The sequence below is a fragment of the Ahaetulla prasina genome, chromosome 17 (assembly GCF_028640845.1).
Source record: "Ahaetulla prasina isolate Xishuangbanna chromosome 17, ASM2864084v1, whole genome shotgun sequence".
Taxonomy (NCBI): Eukaryota; Metazoa; Chordata; class Lepidosauria; order Squamata; family Colubridae; genus Ahaetulla; species Ahaetulla prasina.
This window is the reverse complement of record NC_080555.1, coordinates 8,735,463-8,751,029: the sequence shown is the minus strand read 5'-3', so window position 1 is coordinate 8,751,029 and position 15,567 is coordinate 8,735,463. Positions and strand designations below refer to the sequence as shown.

Genomic DNA, 15,567 nt, shown 5'->3' with positions numbered 1-15,567 from the left:
CTCCCGAACTCCTGTGAACCACCAGCAGCCCACCCCTGTTTGTAGTGGTTTCTGCACTGAGTGGGGGTTGGAATAGATGATCTCTGTTGTCCTTTCCTACTGTATGAATCTATGACACCTAATGCGTTTTTATTTTATTTTATTTTATTTTCAGGAGCGAAAACTTCCTCTTGCCAAAAAACCCACTAGAATGGGGGAACACAAAGCAGAAAATCCCCCAATTTAAGAAGGAACGGAGGTATGGAGCAGGTGTCAAATTTATTCTAATTATTATTACATCTTAGAATCCAGTTCTTGGTACAAATATACACACTAAAAGGCCTTGGGAGTGGGGCAGAAACCTCTCCTGATTTTCCTTGCCAAAGTGCTTTCAAAATGGAGAGGCCCCATCCCCCAAAGGACACGCCCCACTTAATTCGGGTGGGGGGGGGAACGACGCAGAAGAGCCGAGGATTCACTGGCAGACCAGCTGTGGTCACTGAGAAGGACGAGGTGTTTCTGTGAAGACAAACCACAAGAAGTTAAGTTGAAAGTATGAGATTCAGATATCTCCAATTACGGGTATCCTTGACTTATGACCACAAATTGGGACCGCAACTTCTGTTGCTAAGCGATTCAGTTCTTTAAGTAAATCATGCCCAATTTTACAACCTTTTTGCCAGTTAACGACCATTCAAAGTTACAAGGGGGACTTGAAAGAAGCGACTTACAATCGTTGTTCTCATTTACGACCGTTGCACCATCCCCACGGTCACGTGATCAAAACTCAAGACCCTTGGCAACTGACTCATGTTTACGACGGTCGCTTTTGTGACCTTCTGAGAAGCAAAGTCCATGGGGGGAAGCAAGATTCACTTAACAACCGGATTACTAACTTCACAACCGCAGGGATTCACTTAGCAACTGCGGCAAGAAAGGTGGTGAAAGGGGAGAAAATTCACTTAACAGCTGTCTCGCTTAGCAACGGAAATGTTGGGCTCAATTGTGACCTGTAACTTGAAAAAATATCTCAGGCAGGAGAGGCGAGAGAACTCAGGAATTGTCGGCAACCTTAACCTCATGCTTGAATTCCAGGCCGTCTGCTGAGCGAATCCGGTCTCATAGCTTCTCATCAAAAACTCCATCTTCCGCAGCCTGTACGTCTTCCTCCTGGATTTCTGAAATAAAAACAGATCTGGGGTAAGTCAAAATGCAAATGGAAAGAGACTTTTGCTCCCTCCTCCAACACAGCATTCACACGGCACCTGATTTCCAGTTATTGTTGTGACCCAGGCCCAAGTAGGTAGTAGTAGACGCAATCAGTTCGAAAACAAACAGGCTTTATTAGAACAGCTGAGAATTAACTCATTCTCAGCGTCATCCAAACTAAAGCAAAGCAAATTCTTCCTAACACAACTCTTCAGTCCTATTGCCAACCTTGGTCCAATTAGGCAAACTGCCAAAACCCTTTCTTGGCAAAAGTTCAGAAGACACCAATACAAAATAAATGCAACAAGACAAAGCTATCAGTGTTGTTTTCCGGCAAAGAGCCCAAATGCCGTTGCTGGTCTTTTAAGCCTTATCAGAGGGGCCAATCATCTCTTGGCCCTACTCCTGAGTTGTCCTCTTTGCTTGAGTTGCTCTTGCCTTCTGGCAGCTCTTCTCATGCGTGCATTAGGAACAGGCTCCTCCTGTTCCTCTGCCTTTCTACTGTCAGCCTCTGGAGACTCCGGAGTCCGCACATCACTCCCAGATGGCCCTGGCCCCATCTCTGCCTCTGACGCGGAACTCTTATCCTCGATGAAGAACCCTCATCCTCGGGCCTTCCCCAGCCTCCAGGACTGGCCCATATTCTTCCTCAGCCTCATCGCTATCCGACTCCGCTGCCAGCTCCGCAGGCTGCTGGCGGACCACAACAGTTATAACCAGTGGTGGGATTCAAGTAATTTAACAACCGGTTCTCTGCCCTAAAGATTTCTTCCAACAACCAGTTTGCCAAACTGCTCAGAAAGTTAGCAACCGGTTCTCCCGAAGTGGTGCGAACTGGCTGAATCCCACCACTGGTTATAACCCATTTGCTGGCCTCAAATGAAGCCAGAAACTGGCCAAGCCGTAGAACGATAAACCAAGATTAACTCTAGCCAGGTTGGCCTGCCATGCAAATGCCTCAGATAACTTTGACTTAGTTGACTGTGTTGAGAGAACACTCTGGCTTGATCTGTAGATGAGGTAAGCATAGCCTGGGATGGGGATTGGCACCACGATCCACCTGTGAGAATTCTCCCCAATTGTCTTCCCTTATGTGCAAAGAAAAGCAACTTCACTGGATCGAATGAGAAAGGGGAGGGCAGGGTTTCCCAACCTTGGTAAGATGGGTGGACTATAACTCCAGGGGTAGGCTTCAAAAATTTTAACAAGTGGTTCTCTTCCCAGTTGCTGGAGTGGGCGTGGCCATGGTGGGCATGACCTAGTCGGCCTCCTGCAGCACTTGGGTGGTGGGGGAGTTTTAGCCCTCCCTTGGCTCCCGAGGCTTTCCTTGAGCCTTTGGGAGGGCAAAAACAGCCTCCCCAGGCTCTGGAGGCTCTCTGGAGGCCAGACACATCCAGTAGGCCTATTTTTCACCCTCCCTGAGCCTCCCTGCACTTACCTGCATCCAAAACGGGCCACATGGTGACTCTTGGGTGGGGAGGGGAGGGGTGGGCGGGGCCAGCCAGGAGTGGGATTTGGGGGTTCTCCGAACTGCACAGAATCTTAGCTAGAGGCTCTCCTGAACCCTTAGCAGCCCATCCCTGTATAAGTCCCAAAATTTACCAAAGGGCATGGGTGGTGAAGTCCATGCAACTTAAAAGCAGAAGTCACCAACCTTTCGGACCTCAGGGACCACTAAATTCCTAATTTTAAATCCCGTGGACCACTAATATGATTTTTTAAAAAAAAGATAAATAGTATTTAGGGCAATATAAAAACTGCAAATAATTCTTTTACGGACCACCAAAATTTTCTCACGGACCACTGGTTGGTGACCGCTGGCTGGGGAATTCTAGGACTTGAAGTCCAGACATCTTAAAAGTACCAGGTAGTCCTCAACTTATGACCGCAATTGCACCCAACGCTTGCGTTACTAAGTGAGATGGCCGTTAAGTGAGTTTTGCCCCATTTTACGACCTTTTTTAGCCACGGTTAAGTGAATCGCTGCAGTTGATAAGTTAGTAACCCGGCTGTTAAGCAAACCTGGCTTCCCCCATTGGCCTGTCAGAAGGTCTCAAAACGGGGTCACACATCACTCTGGGACACTGCAACCATCATAAAAATGTTATCAGTTGCAAAATGTTCATAGGTCACTTTTTCCAGTGATGTTGTAATTTCGAATGGTCATTAAAGGAACTGCTGTAACTAGAGGACTATGTGTATGCTTGCTGGGGAATTCTGGGAGTTGAAGTCCACATATCTGAGAAACACTTGTGTAGAGAAATACAAAGCAGAACTGGGGGTTTTCTCTGCCCCACCTCTGTTTGAACAGCAGAGGGCGGTGTTTTACTACAATTGAAGCACCAAAGGCTATTGCTAGTCACCTGGAAATCCTGCTTCTTGATTATGAATAGAATAGAATAGAATAGAATTTTATTGGCCAAGTGTGATTGGACACACAAGGAATTTGTCTTGGTGCATATGCTCTCAGTGTACATAAAAGAAAAGATACGTTCATCAAGGTACAACATTTACAACACAACTGATGGTCAATATATCAATATAAATCATAAGGATTGCCAGCAACAAGTTATAGTCATACAGTCATAAGTGGAAAGAGATTGGTGATGGGAACTATGAGAAGATTAATAGTAGTGCAGATTCAGTAAATAGTTTGACAGTGTTGATGGAATTATTTGTTTAGCAGAGTGATCACCTTCGGGAAAAAACTGTTCTTGTGTCTAGTTGTTCTGGTGTGCAGTGCTCTATAGCGTCGTTTTGAGGGTAGTGGTTGAAACAGTTTATGTCCAGGATGCGAGGGGTCTGTAAATATTTTCATGGCCCTCTTCTTGATTCGTGCAGTATACAGGTCCTCAATGGAAGGCAGGTTGGCAGGTTACCAGCCCTAGCACAACTAATCATGGTTAGTTTTATCTGGATTAGTGGCACAATGGCTTGGTGCCTTGCAGGAGCCCACCACCCTGTTTGGTTATGCATCGGTTTGATTTTTATGGCTGCCCATTTGTCAAGCAATGGCAATCACAATAGACATAAGCAACTTCAGCTTCACAAACAGAGACAGTTTAAATTAAAGTGTCTTTTCTGGGGGTTTGTGGCTTTTATCCAACCACCAATTTGCAGCCAGAAAAATAGATGCAAATGGGAATTGCAGGGTGATTGCATCGGTACTAACAAGTGTTCTTTTAGTCTTAAGAGTTATGGTACTCGCGTAAATGAATATGTTCTTTTACTCTGCTCTTTGACTCTTTTGTTCTAATCAAATTGTTAAGCTGATTGTAATGTTGTATTGCTCAACGGCTAAAATAAATAGTTTGATTTGACTTGATTCAATTACCATTATCTGGATCCTGAGCTAACCCATTTGTCTATGTTTGCTCAATTCGCCGAAACACACATTAACCAGGCCTAGATGAGTTTTCACAACTTTCTAAAACTCATAGACACAAGCGTCGCCAGGTTCAAATTAGCCAAGCTTGAATGTGCTGCAATGCAGACTTCAGCTGACCTGGTTGTGTGAACTCCCAAAATGAGCGAACAGCTTAACTCACTACCGCATGAACTGCTTGGTTGTGTGAAACTACGATACAGGTAGTCCTCAACTTACGACCACAATTGAGCCCCCAAACCTCTGTTGCTAAGCGAGACATTTGTTAAATGAACTTTGCCCCATTTTGCAACCTTTCTTGCCACCATTGTTAAATGAATCGCCGCAGTTGTTAGCTTAGGAACATGGTGGTTAAGTGAATCTGGCTATCCTATTTGACTTTGCTTGTCAGAAGGTCACAAAAGAGGATCACATGACCCCAGGACACGGTTATAAATGTGAGTCAGTTTCCAAGTATCCGAACTTTGACCATGGAGATGTTGCAATGGTCGTGTGAAAAATGCTCGTAAATAGCTTTTTTCAGATCACTTGTAACTTTGAACGGTCACTAAATGAACTGCTGTAAGTGGAGAACTACCTGTATTTTTGTGGCCATAGTGAGGAACGCAAGGTCTCTCGTTACAAATCGAAGGGTCATTTTTTTCCGGTGACAATTTCTACTCAGTGAACACATCACTTTGTCTAAAGGTAAAGGTTCCTCTCGCACATATGTGCTAGTCGTTCCCGACTCTAGGGGGCGGTGCTCATCTCCGTTTCAAAGCTGAAGAGCCAGCGCTGTCCGAAGACGTCTTGGTGGTCATGTGGCCGGCATGACTCAACGCCAAAGGCGCACGGAACGCTCTTCCCTTCCCACCAAAGGTGGTCCCTATTTTTCTACTTGCATTTTTTTTAACGTGCTTTCAAACTGCTAGGTTGGCTTTGTCTACAGCAGTATTAACCGCCCTGAGTCCCTTGGGAGATACGGCGGTATATAAATACGATTAAATAAATAAATAAATTAATCAACCTCAGGAACTTTAAGAGGTATGGACTTCAACTCCCAGAAGTCCCCAGCTGGCTGGCTGGAGAATTCTGGGAGTTGAGGTCCATACCTCTTAAAGTTAATGAGGTTGAGAAACCACTGGTCTGAAGGAAACAGCTGTCAGGAAACCTGATGCTACGTTATCAAGGAAGGAAGTCAATTTGACTCACAGGGTGAGGCCACAACAACACTTGTGGTCTCCGTTTGTCCAAAGGACAAGTGTTAAAAAATAAAAAGGAGTCTGCCGCAGGATAGATACCGGAAAAGGCAGCAGTTGCTTGCCAAAAGCAAACAGTCCAGTCTAAAATTGCAAAGGAGGAGACCGTCATCAGTGGCGGAAAATATAAAATAATCCAGGAAAGCTAGAAAATTAGAGGCAGGCAGCAATTTTATTCAGCCCGGGAAGAGAGAGCGATTTTGCAAAGAGCGATTTTTCTCTCTAGCGCCCCGATTCAATTTGGTTCGTTCCTTATTAAGGTCACCGGCCTCTTCGCTCCGGGTGGAATTTTTATCTGCTCGGCTCAAGTATGACAAACAATAAATGCCACTCGTGCGAAACTCCCAATTTTTACTTCTGATGCCATCTCTCTCCCTCCTAGCTGCTGGGTCATACAACTCTTCGCCTCAGAAAAAGATTGAGAATCCTGCATAAATTGCAGAACTGGGTGAAAAGGAAGAGGGGGGGGAAGGGGGGGTGTTATTTTCACACTGCCGACTTGATTGTTTTATTGCTTTGCAGGCTGGTTTGATTTGTTTGAGGTTGAACACGTTGCGTGAATCCAGAACTTAAACAACAGACTAACTCAGGAAGGAAGAATGATTAAGCTTAGGACCTTGTGCAAATGTAGGTTGGAAATTTATCAAAGAGAGTTCCAATCTAGAATTAAGGAGACATTTTCTGACAGTGAGAACAATTAACCAGTGGGATAGCTTCCCTCCGGAAGTTTTGAGTGCTCCATCACTGGAAGTTTTTAAGAGATTGGACAGCCTTTTGCCCGGAATGGTATAGTGTCTCCTGCTTTGGCAGAGGGTTGGACTACAAGACCTCTAAGGTCCCTTCCAACTCTGTTATTCCATTCTCTTCTGATCTTATTTTTTATTTTTTATTTATTTATTTAATTAAACTTTTATACTGCCCTTCTCCCGAAGGACTCAGGGCGGTGTACAGCCTTCATTTAAAACAATTAATATACATACTAAAATAACAATTAAAAAGCTTATTCAATGCAAGGCCGAAATTAAAACCGTCTAATAGACCATATAAAATATCCAATAAAATTACAATTAAAATTTAAGAATTTAAATTTAGAATTTAAAAATCAGGCCAATCCCGCTTGAGTAAATAAATAAGTTTTCAGTTCCCGGCGAAAGGTCCGAAGGTCAGGCAATTGGCGTAAACCGGGGGGGGGGGGGGGAGTTCGTATCACTTTAACCACTTCGTTTCTGACACTTACCCCTGTTGGGCAAAAAAAGAAAACGAAGCAGGCAATTGTGAAATCTTGGCTAAAACTGAGCTTCCCCTCTCCTCTGGCCATCTCAAAAAAACGGCACTGACTCCCGTCAGCTGGCATGGATCAGGGAAGGATGGGTAATTAGGGAGGAGGGCTATCCATGTTAATTTGCCTTTAATTTGGCATGGAATCTTGTTGCTTTAAAATAGGGTTTGGGTGTAGCTGCTGTCAGGACCCAACGGGTGGCCCTGAGGGATCCCCCGTGCATCCCCTTTGAATCTCTTTAAGTCAACCTAATCAATCATATGTTGGTGCTCTCTGAGTTTGGTTGTTTTCTTGCAGACTACTACGAGGAAGGGTTCTTTTGCTAATTTCTAGCACTGATGATGTTACCTAGTTGGGTAACGAAACATCTGAAAAAAACAACAACTCAGAGAGCACCAAGGATACCACAACCCTCCTTCTCCTCTTCCAATCCCACTCCCTTCTAGCACTGATGTTGTTACATAGTTGGGTCATGAAACGTCTGCAAGAAAACAGCCAAGCTCAGAGAGCATCGAAGTTCCCCACATTTCAACCCTGAGCTACAAATATTCTCTTCTATTGGCTGATCATACCTGTATGTCGCAGGGAAGTCCGGCCAGGACGAGGCAGCGAGAAACTAAAGGACCGGGCTGGTAAGGGTACTGATCCATCAAGACTGACGCTTTTGGCCCGTTTGCGGCACTCGACCGAAAGCAGATCCCGGCACTGTTTGTGGCAGTTCACCCCGCAGGCTGGGAGGAAGGAGAAAAAAAGAGTTGGAAGAGAACCAGCATCAAACCTACAGCCCAGCAGTTCCAATCCTGGAAAATTCCCAATGGATAGACCTCAACTCCCAGAATTCTTGGCAATGGGCATGGTGCCTGGGGAATTCTAGGAACTGAGGCCAAGGCGTCCTCGACTTACGACCCCAACTGTGCCCGAAATTTCTGCTGTTAAAATGAGAGGCTTGCTACTTGTTAGTTGTTGGCTCCATTTTATGACCTTTCTTGGCACAGCTGTTAAGTGAATTACTGCAGTTCTTAAGTTAGTAACGCGGTTGTTAAATAAACCTGGTTTCTCCACTGTTTTTGCTTGTCGGAAGGGCGCAAAAGGTAATCACGTGATTCCGGGACCCTGCGGTTTAATTGTGATCACGTGACCAATGGGGATGTTGCAACAGTCGTAAGGGCCGCGGTGCGGCTCAGGCTGTAAGAAGCCTGTTATTAAAACACAGCTGCCTGCAATTACTGCAGGCTCGAGTCCCACCAGGCCCAAGGTTGACTCAGCCTTCCATCCTTTATAAGGTAGGTAAAATGAGGACCCAGATTGTTGGGGGGGGGGCAATAAGTTGACTTTGTAAATATACAAATAGAATGAGACTATTGCCTTACACACTGTAAGCCGCCCTGAGTCTTCGGAGAAGGGCGGGATATAAATGTAAACAAAAACAAAAAAGTGTGAAAAACAGCCATAAGTCACTTTTTTCAGTGACTGTTGTATTTTAACGATTAACAGAGTTGGAAGGGATCTTGTAGGTCATCCAGACCAACCCCCAGCCCAAGCAGGAGACCCTACATCATCTCCCACAAATGGCAGTCCAGTCTCTTCTTGAAAGCCTCCAGTGATGAAGCTCCCACAACTTCCGAAGGCAACTTCTGTTCCATGGGTTGATTGCTCTCACTGTCAGAAAATTCCTCCTTATTTCCAGGTTGAATCTCTCTCCTTGGTCAGTTTCCATCCATTATTCCTTGTCTGGCCTTCAGGTGCCTTGGAAAATAGCTTGACCCCCTTCCTCCTCTCTGGGGCAGCCCCTCAAACATTGGAATACTTCTATTATTTCTCCCCTGGTCCTTTTCTTCACTGGACTAGCCATGCCCAGTTCCTGTAGCTGTTGTAACTTTGAACAGTCACTAAACAAACTGTTATAAGTCTAAAACTACCTGTATAGCACAAAATTGTAGATTCGCTTTAACAGCGAGACTGTTAGCATGTAAATTTAATACCTAAAAAATGAATACATTTCAACTCCCAGAATTCTAACCGTGTTTCCCCAGAAATAAGACCCTGTCTTATATTTGTTTAAACTCTGAAATAAGCGCTTAGCCTTATTGTCATGTGCTCAAAAGCCCAATTGGGTTTATTATCAGGGGATGTCTTATTTTGGGGGAAAGAGGGCAGCAAAGGCCATGTTATTTAGCTAGGAATTCTGAGAGTTGAAATTCGCACAGTTGAAAGACATCATCCAGAGAGTTGCTGCTAAAATGATACGGAGACAAGTGAAAATGTCTTCAAATTACCTCGACATTTTAATCCTTGCTTGTAGAGTCCAATGATCTGGAAAGAGAAAGAGAGAGATTAACTGTGGATGCAACGAATTGTGGAGTTGTGTTTTTTTTTAATGGTGCAAGAGCTTGGCTTCGAATGCAGAACAATCAGTTTTCCTAAATATTTGCATACTGAGTCAACGTCCCTTATTCAGTCTCTTAATTCAGAATTTCTCAACTGTGGCAACTTTAAGATGTGTGGACTTCAACTCCCAGAATTCCCCAGAGTTGAAGGCCACCGCTCTTATCCTTGAATACTATTGAAGTTAAGTTAAATTTCCCTTGGTGACTGATTAAAGCTCTGCCATCTGTGATTTTGGCTGAAGCAAATCTATTGGGGAAGATCTTTGGCCCACTTCATTCACTTTGCTAGACAGGTTCTCCTCCATCCTAAAAAAAAACAAACCCTGAATTAATGAGGATTTGGTCTTTCTTTACTAGTTGGGCCTTGATAAAATTTTGATTTGAATTTAACCAGAGGATCTGAGATTTAAGGAGCTACTAATTGCTTTAGGATTTTCTTGCAATTCTAAAAATTATTTTATTATATTGCTGGTTTTTTTTTTAAAGTTTTTATTGATTTTATTACAACAACACAACACAAACATACATAACATAAACACATGATATGTGTTTTCTTTTTACATGTCAGTTTCGTTCCACCTACTTTTTCTTGTTATTGGTCTTAACCCATAAATAAACATTTATTTATTTATTTATTTATTTTGTCACAACATCATACAAAAAGATTATATAGTATATACACATATAAACATATATAGGAAGAAGAAAAGAAAAACAATAGGACAGGAACGGTAGGCACGTTTGTGCGCTTATGCACGCCCCTTATGGTCCTCTTAGGAATGGGGTGAGGTCAATAGTAGAAAGTTTTTGGTTAAAGCTATTAGGATTAGTTGATTGTAAACAGAGTTAGCTGTCCTGGGAAGAGGCAGCTGACCAGTTTGAAACGTAACTCTTAATCTTATATGTTAAAGAATTAAATCAAGAAGGTTAATGATTAAGGTAGAATCTACTATGAGATGAGTTAACTCACAGTAACTAATGGACTTGTCTGTACAGTACAATTTTCTTGGTGGCCATCACATAACCATGGAGCTGAAAGGAAGACCAAATATGTTTTTCAGACTTGGCCACTTTAACAAGGATGGATTTCAGCTCTCAGAATTCCCGCACTAGCATCCTTGAATATGGGTGAACTTTAACTCCCAGAATTCTCTTGCCAGCATGTTTGAAGAGGATTTTAACTCCTAGAATTCCCTAGCCAGCAGGCTTGAACATGCATGGATTACAGTTCCCAAAAAACTGGCTGGGTGAATTCTAGGAGTTGATGTCTACCCGTCTTTGAGCTGCCAAGTTGGGAACCGCTGCTTTAAAGAATAGAATAGAATAGAATAGAATAGAATAGAATAGAATAGAATAGAATAGAATAGAATAGAATAGAATAGAATAGAATAGAATAGAATAGAATAGAATTTTATTGGCCAAGTGTGATTGGACACACAAGGAATTTGTCTTGGTGCAGACGCTCTCAGTGTACATAAAAGAAAAGATAAGACGCTGGCTGGAGCATTCAGGGAGTTGAAGTCCACAGATCTCAACAGTAGCCAAGCTAGAGAAAGCCTGATGGGTTCCTTGCTCCAATCTAGCTAGTCCCAGGCACTCTTGCAACCAGTGGACAGGTGTAGGACATCAGCTCACCAAGCCCTTGCAATGTCGGCAAGCAACCGGGCGCAGGAAGGTGGTCTCGTTGAAGTTGTGGATGAAGCCCATCTTCCCATTCAGCTCCAAGCTGGACTTCATGAAGTAGGAGACCATCTCTTCTCGACTGATGCAGCCATCTCTGTTGGGCAGGGAAGGCCATTAACAAGCGGTCATTTGGGGGGAAAAACCACCCACCTCCCAAAGGGTCCCAAAGAGGAGCCTTTAGCTGTGTTGGACTACAACTCCCAACGTTCCCAAACATGGGTGCTGAAGGCCAATTTTTGATTTAATTTTATTTTGTCACAACAGTATACACAAGCATCAACATAAATCAACAAAATATCATATTAGCATATATATGAGCAAAAGTATGTAATCATTGCATTAATTTGATATGATGGAAGGAAACATTGGGACAGGAACGGTAGGCACTTTTGTGCTCTTATGCACGCCCCTTATAGTCCTCTTAGGAATGGGGTGAGGTCAATAGTAAGACAGTTTTTGGTTAAAGCTTTTGGGAGTTTGAGAAGAGACCACAGAGTCAGGTAGTGTGTTCCAAGTGTTAACAACTCTGTTACAAAAATCATATTTTCTGCAATCAAGATTGAAGCGGTTAACATTAAGTTTGAATCTGTTGTTTGCTCTTGTATTATTGCGATTGAAGCTGAAGAAGTCTTTTAACAGGAAGGACATTGCAGTAGATGATTCTGTGTGTTAAACACAGGTCTTGTCGCAGTCGGTGGAGACTCTCTAGACTCTCTGGAGGAAACCCTGTTGTCCCAGGATATGACCACCTTTGAAGGACAGCCATTCAAATCCCAAGACTTCATTACTCCGTTAAAAGAATTCATTTTTAAAACTCATTTTTAACCTAAAAGACCCCCAGATCTGAGCAGTATAAGAACTCCTGCCTCCAGGTGTGCCTTTAAAAAGATTCCATATCAGGGGTGAAATGCTCCTGGTTTGGACCAGATCAACCAATCCGGTAGCGATGGTGGCGGGTGGTTTGGAGAACCGGTAGCAAAAATCCCTGGACCACCCCCGTACATGCCCACTCAATGCCCGGTCACCCGCTTCCCCGCTTACCGCTTCTTTTAAAAAATGCTTTTAAAAGGTTAAAAAAAAGCCTCTGACAACAATCACAGCTGAGCCACGCGATTGTCAGAGCCTTTTTTTTTTACTTTTAAAAACCGAATAGGTTGCAAAAAAAATGCTTTTAAAAGTAAAAAAAAAAAGATCGCATGCCACAGCTGATCACACCCCCCCGCGCACTGTTCTACTTACCCCATGCCTCTTCTTGGCATTTCTGGAGGCTGTCCGGAGGCCAGAAATAGCCCATTTGCCGACTTCTGGAAATCAGCAAATGGGCCGTTTCTCCGGAGGCTTCCGGGGGGGAGGGAGGCTGCTTTGGCCCTCCCAAGGCTCCTAGAAAGGCTCTGGAGCCTAGGGAGAGCAAAAAACGGGCCTTCTCCACCTCCCCAGGCCCTCCAGAGATAGGATACAGCCTATTTCCCTACTGCCGGTGGGCCCAGAAGGCCCGAAAATCAGCTGGCCAGCACCCACATGCGCGTCAGAGCTGAACTCGTGTGCCCACCAATATGGCTACGCCTGCCACAGGTGGCACACGTACCACAGGTTCGCTATCGCAGGTATAGATAGGGTCTCCTGCTCGAACGGGTGGTGATGGTGTTGGATTAGATGATCTCCAAGGTTACTCTTATTCTATGTCTTATGCTAGCTACAATGCAAGACGTCCAACCTCTGGATCATTATATCTCGGTCCAGCCATGCCCTCTTTCCTGCCGCTTGCCTCCCATCACCACAAACATCCTGTTAACATAAAACAGACACGACAACCCCCCCCCTGCCTGCGCCCTTCTCCCACTATCCTTCCTCAGGATCCTGTGTGAGGTTTTGTTTTCGCTCTTTTCCTGTTTATTTTTTATCTTTTTGGGTAGCTTGCAGGCGGTACTTTTTTTTTTTCTAAAAAGCTTTTTTTTTTCTTTGCAGAAACCGCAGGGCCTGCCGACAAATATTTTTAGTAGATGAAACCAAGGTCAGGCAAAGGAAATATTAAAAAAAAAGAAGAAAAAAAACCCCACTCTTGGCGCCCTTCCCTTTTTTGACTGTTGAAGAACCCTACAGGGCTCTAAAGTCTGCTCAACTTTTGGAAAACCAGTGCACGTTTTTGTCCTGAGATGGAGGCTTTTCTGAAAGAGGCCTACAGCCCACTGGATTTTGCATTTAAAAAAAAAAAAAGATTCCCCCCTCCCCATACATTGGCTTTAAGCTAATTTTTGGAAGAAATTATGATGTGTTAAGAGAAGGCCTTGTTTAAAGCAAATGTATGGAAAAGAAATCCTTAGGAATAAAGGTCAAAGTTCCCCTCGCACATATGTGCTAGCCGTTCCCGACTCTAGGGGGCGGTGCTCATCTCCGTTTCAAAGCCGAAGAGCCAGCGCTGTCCGAAGACGTCTCCGTGGTCATGTGGCCGGCATGACTCAATGCCAAAGGCGCACGGAACGCTCTTCCCTTCCCACCAAAGGTGGTCCCTATTTTTTCTACTTGCATTTTTACGTGCTTTCGAAACTGCTAGGTTGGCAGAAGCTGGGACAAGTCACGGGAGCTCACCCCGTTACATGGCAGCACTAGGGATTCGAACTGCTGAACTGCTGATCTTTCGATCGATGAGCTCAGCGTCTTAGCCACTGAGCCCTTAGGAATAGGGGCTGCCACAAAGAAGAGGGAGTCAGGGGCTGCCACAAAGAAGAGGGAGTCAGGGGCTGCCACAAAGAAGAGGGAGTCGGGCTGTTCTCCAAAGCACCTGAGGGTAGAACGAGAAGCAACGGGTGGAAACTGATCAAAGAAAGAAGCAACTTAGAACTAAGGAGAAATTTCCTGACAGTTAGAACAATTAATAAGTGGAACGACTTGCCTTCAGAAGTTGTGAATGCTCCAACACTGGAAATTTTTAAGAAAATGTTGGATAACCATCTGACTGAGATGGTGTAGGGTTTCCTGCCTAGGCAGGGGGTTGGACTAGAAGGCCTCCAAGGTCCCTTCCAACTCTGATGTTATGTTATGTTATGAATATCCTATAATAAATATCAGGGTATGGTATTTTCCCTTTTTACAAGGTACCAATTGAGAAAAAGGAGGGTCCCAAACCCCAGTAACCATACAGGTAGTGAACAGATGTTGTCAAAAGCCCCACCTATTTTTCCCCCACACCCTTCTGTGCTGGGGGAGGGGGGGCGAGGGCGGTGGTGTAAACGCTCCTCCCGGAAACCCACAAAGACCAACTGAGAGAATGACAGGGCGCGGTAGCCCAGCCACAGCTGAAGAGCACCAAATAAGGCGCGATGCATCTGTCTGAGAAGCAAAACTCGCCTCGCTTGTTCCCCGTCTCCCCGTTGAGATCCGAATTCAAAGGCAGCGCCTTCCCAAGAGATGGAGAGCATTGCCAGGACATATTTTGGCTCCGGCATCCAAGCCTTTAAATGGGACACAACCTTCATCCCTGCCCTTTTTCTCCCTCCCTTCCTCAGGCACGCAGCAAATCTCTGGGACACGTTGTTTGCCGACGCAGATGCAGATAAAAAAGGACTTTAAAATGCTCCTAGTTCGATGCCAAAGGTGCCAACGCAACGAATCAAATTAGGAGCGTTTAAAAACCTCTTAAATTCGCCCTTTTTGGGAATCAGACTAGGAGCGTCCTAAAATGTCTTAAATGCCCTCTTTTTTGGGAAGCAAACTTGGAGCATTTTAAAATCCTCGACTTACGATAGTTCATTTAGTGACCATTCAAAGTTACAACAGCACTGCATAAAAGCGAGTTCTGTTTTTCACAGTCACGTGACCTTTGCAGCATCCCCATGATCATGTGATCAAAATCTATATAATTGGCAAATGATTAGTATTCATGATGGTTGCAGTGTCATTTTTTACAGCCTCCTGACGATCAAAGTCAATGGGGAAGCCAAATTCACTTAACCACCGAGTCACTGACTTACCAAGGCAGTGATTCGCTTAACGACTGCGGCAAGAGACGTCGTAAAAAGGGGCGAAACTCACTCGACAAATTCTCGCTTAACGACATGAATTTTGGGTTCAGTTGTGGTCGTTAGAGGAGGACTACCTGTATCTTAAACGCACCTCTCTTTGGAATCGAACTTGGAGCACTTTAAACCCTCTTAAGCTCATCTTTCTTTTGAATAAAAACTTGGACCACTTTAACCTCTTAAATTCACATTTTTTGGAATCAAACTTGGAGCATTTTAAAACCTCTATTTCTGCCTCCCCTCCCCAATCTAATCATCACCACAGCTCATATAATGGCAGTGTTTTGTGGACAAATGTGCCCTTTATCAATTGCAATCAGTGATAAATCTCAGCCGTCCACTTGGTGCATCTGATAAGATGAACATGGGCTGGCAGAGTTAAAAATAGGTT

At 44.2% G+C, this 15,567-nt stretch overlaps 1 protein-coding gene across 6 annotated transcripts in view; it reads right to left on the bottom strand.

Moving 5' to 3' along the window:
• Nucleotides 1–239: 239 nt before the first annotated feature.
• RASGRP2 (RAS guanyl releasing protein 2) overlaps nucleotides 240–15,567 on the bottom strand; it is an 82,356-nt gene continuing 67,028 nt past the window's right edge. For 5 of the 6 annotated variants that reach the window (XM_058160188.1, XM_058160185.1, XM_058160187.1 and 2 more), the window contains 5 exons: nucleotides 11,113–11,254; nucleotides 9,367–9,403; nucleotides 7,663–7,821; nucleotides 1,057–1,157; nucleotides 240–498 (listed from right to left, as the gene is read on the bottom strand). In XM_058160188.1, the coding sequence (XP_058016171.1) occupies nucleotides 1,099–1,157; nucleotides 7,663–7,821; nucleotides 9,367–9,403; nucleotides 11,113–11,254 (397 nt within the window). In that variant the 3' untranslated portion in view covers nucleotides 240–498; nucleotides 1,057–1,098. Of the gene's footprint in view, nucleotides 499–1,050; nucleotides 1,158–7,662; nucleotides 7,822–9,366; nucleotides 9,404–11,112; nucleotides 11,255–15,567 lie in introns of all 6 variants that reach the window. The other variant, XM_058160189.1, reaches the window with a different exon arrangement.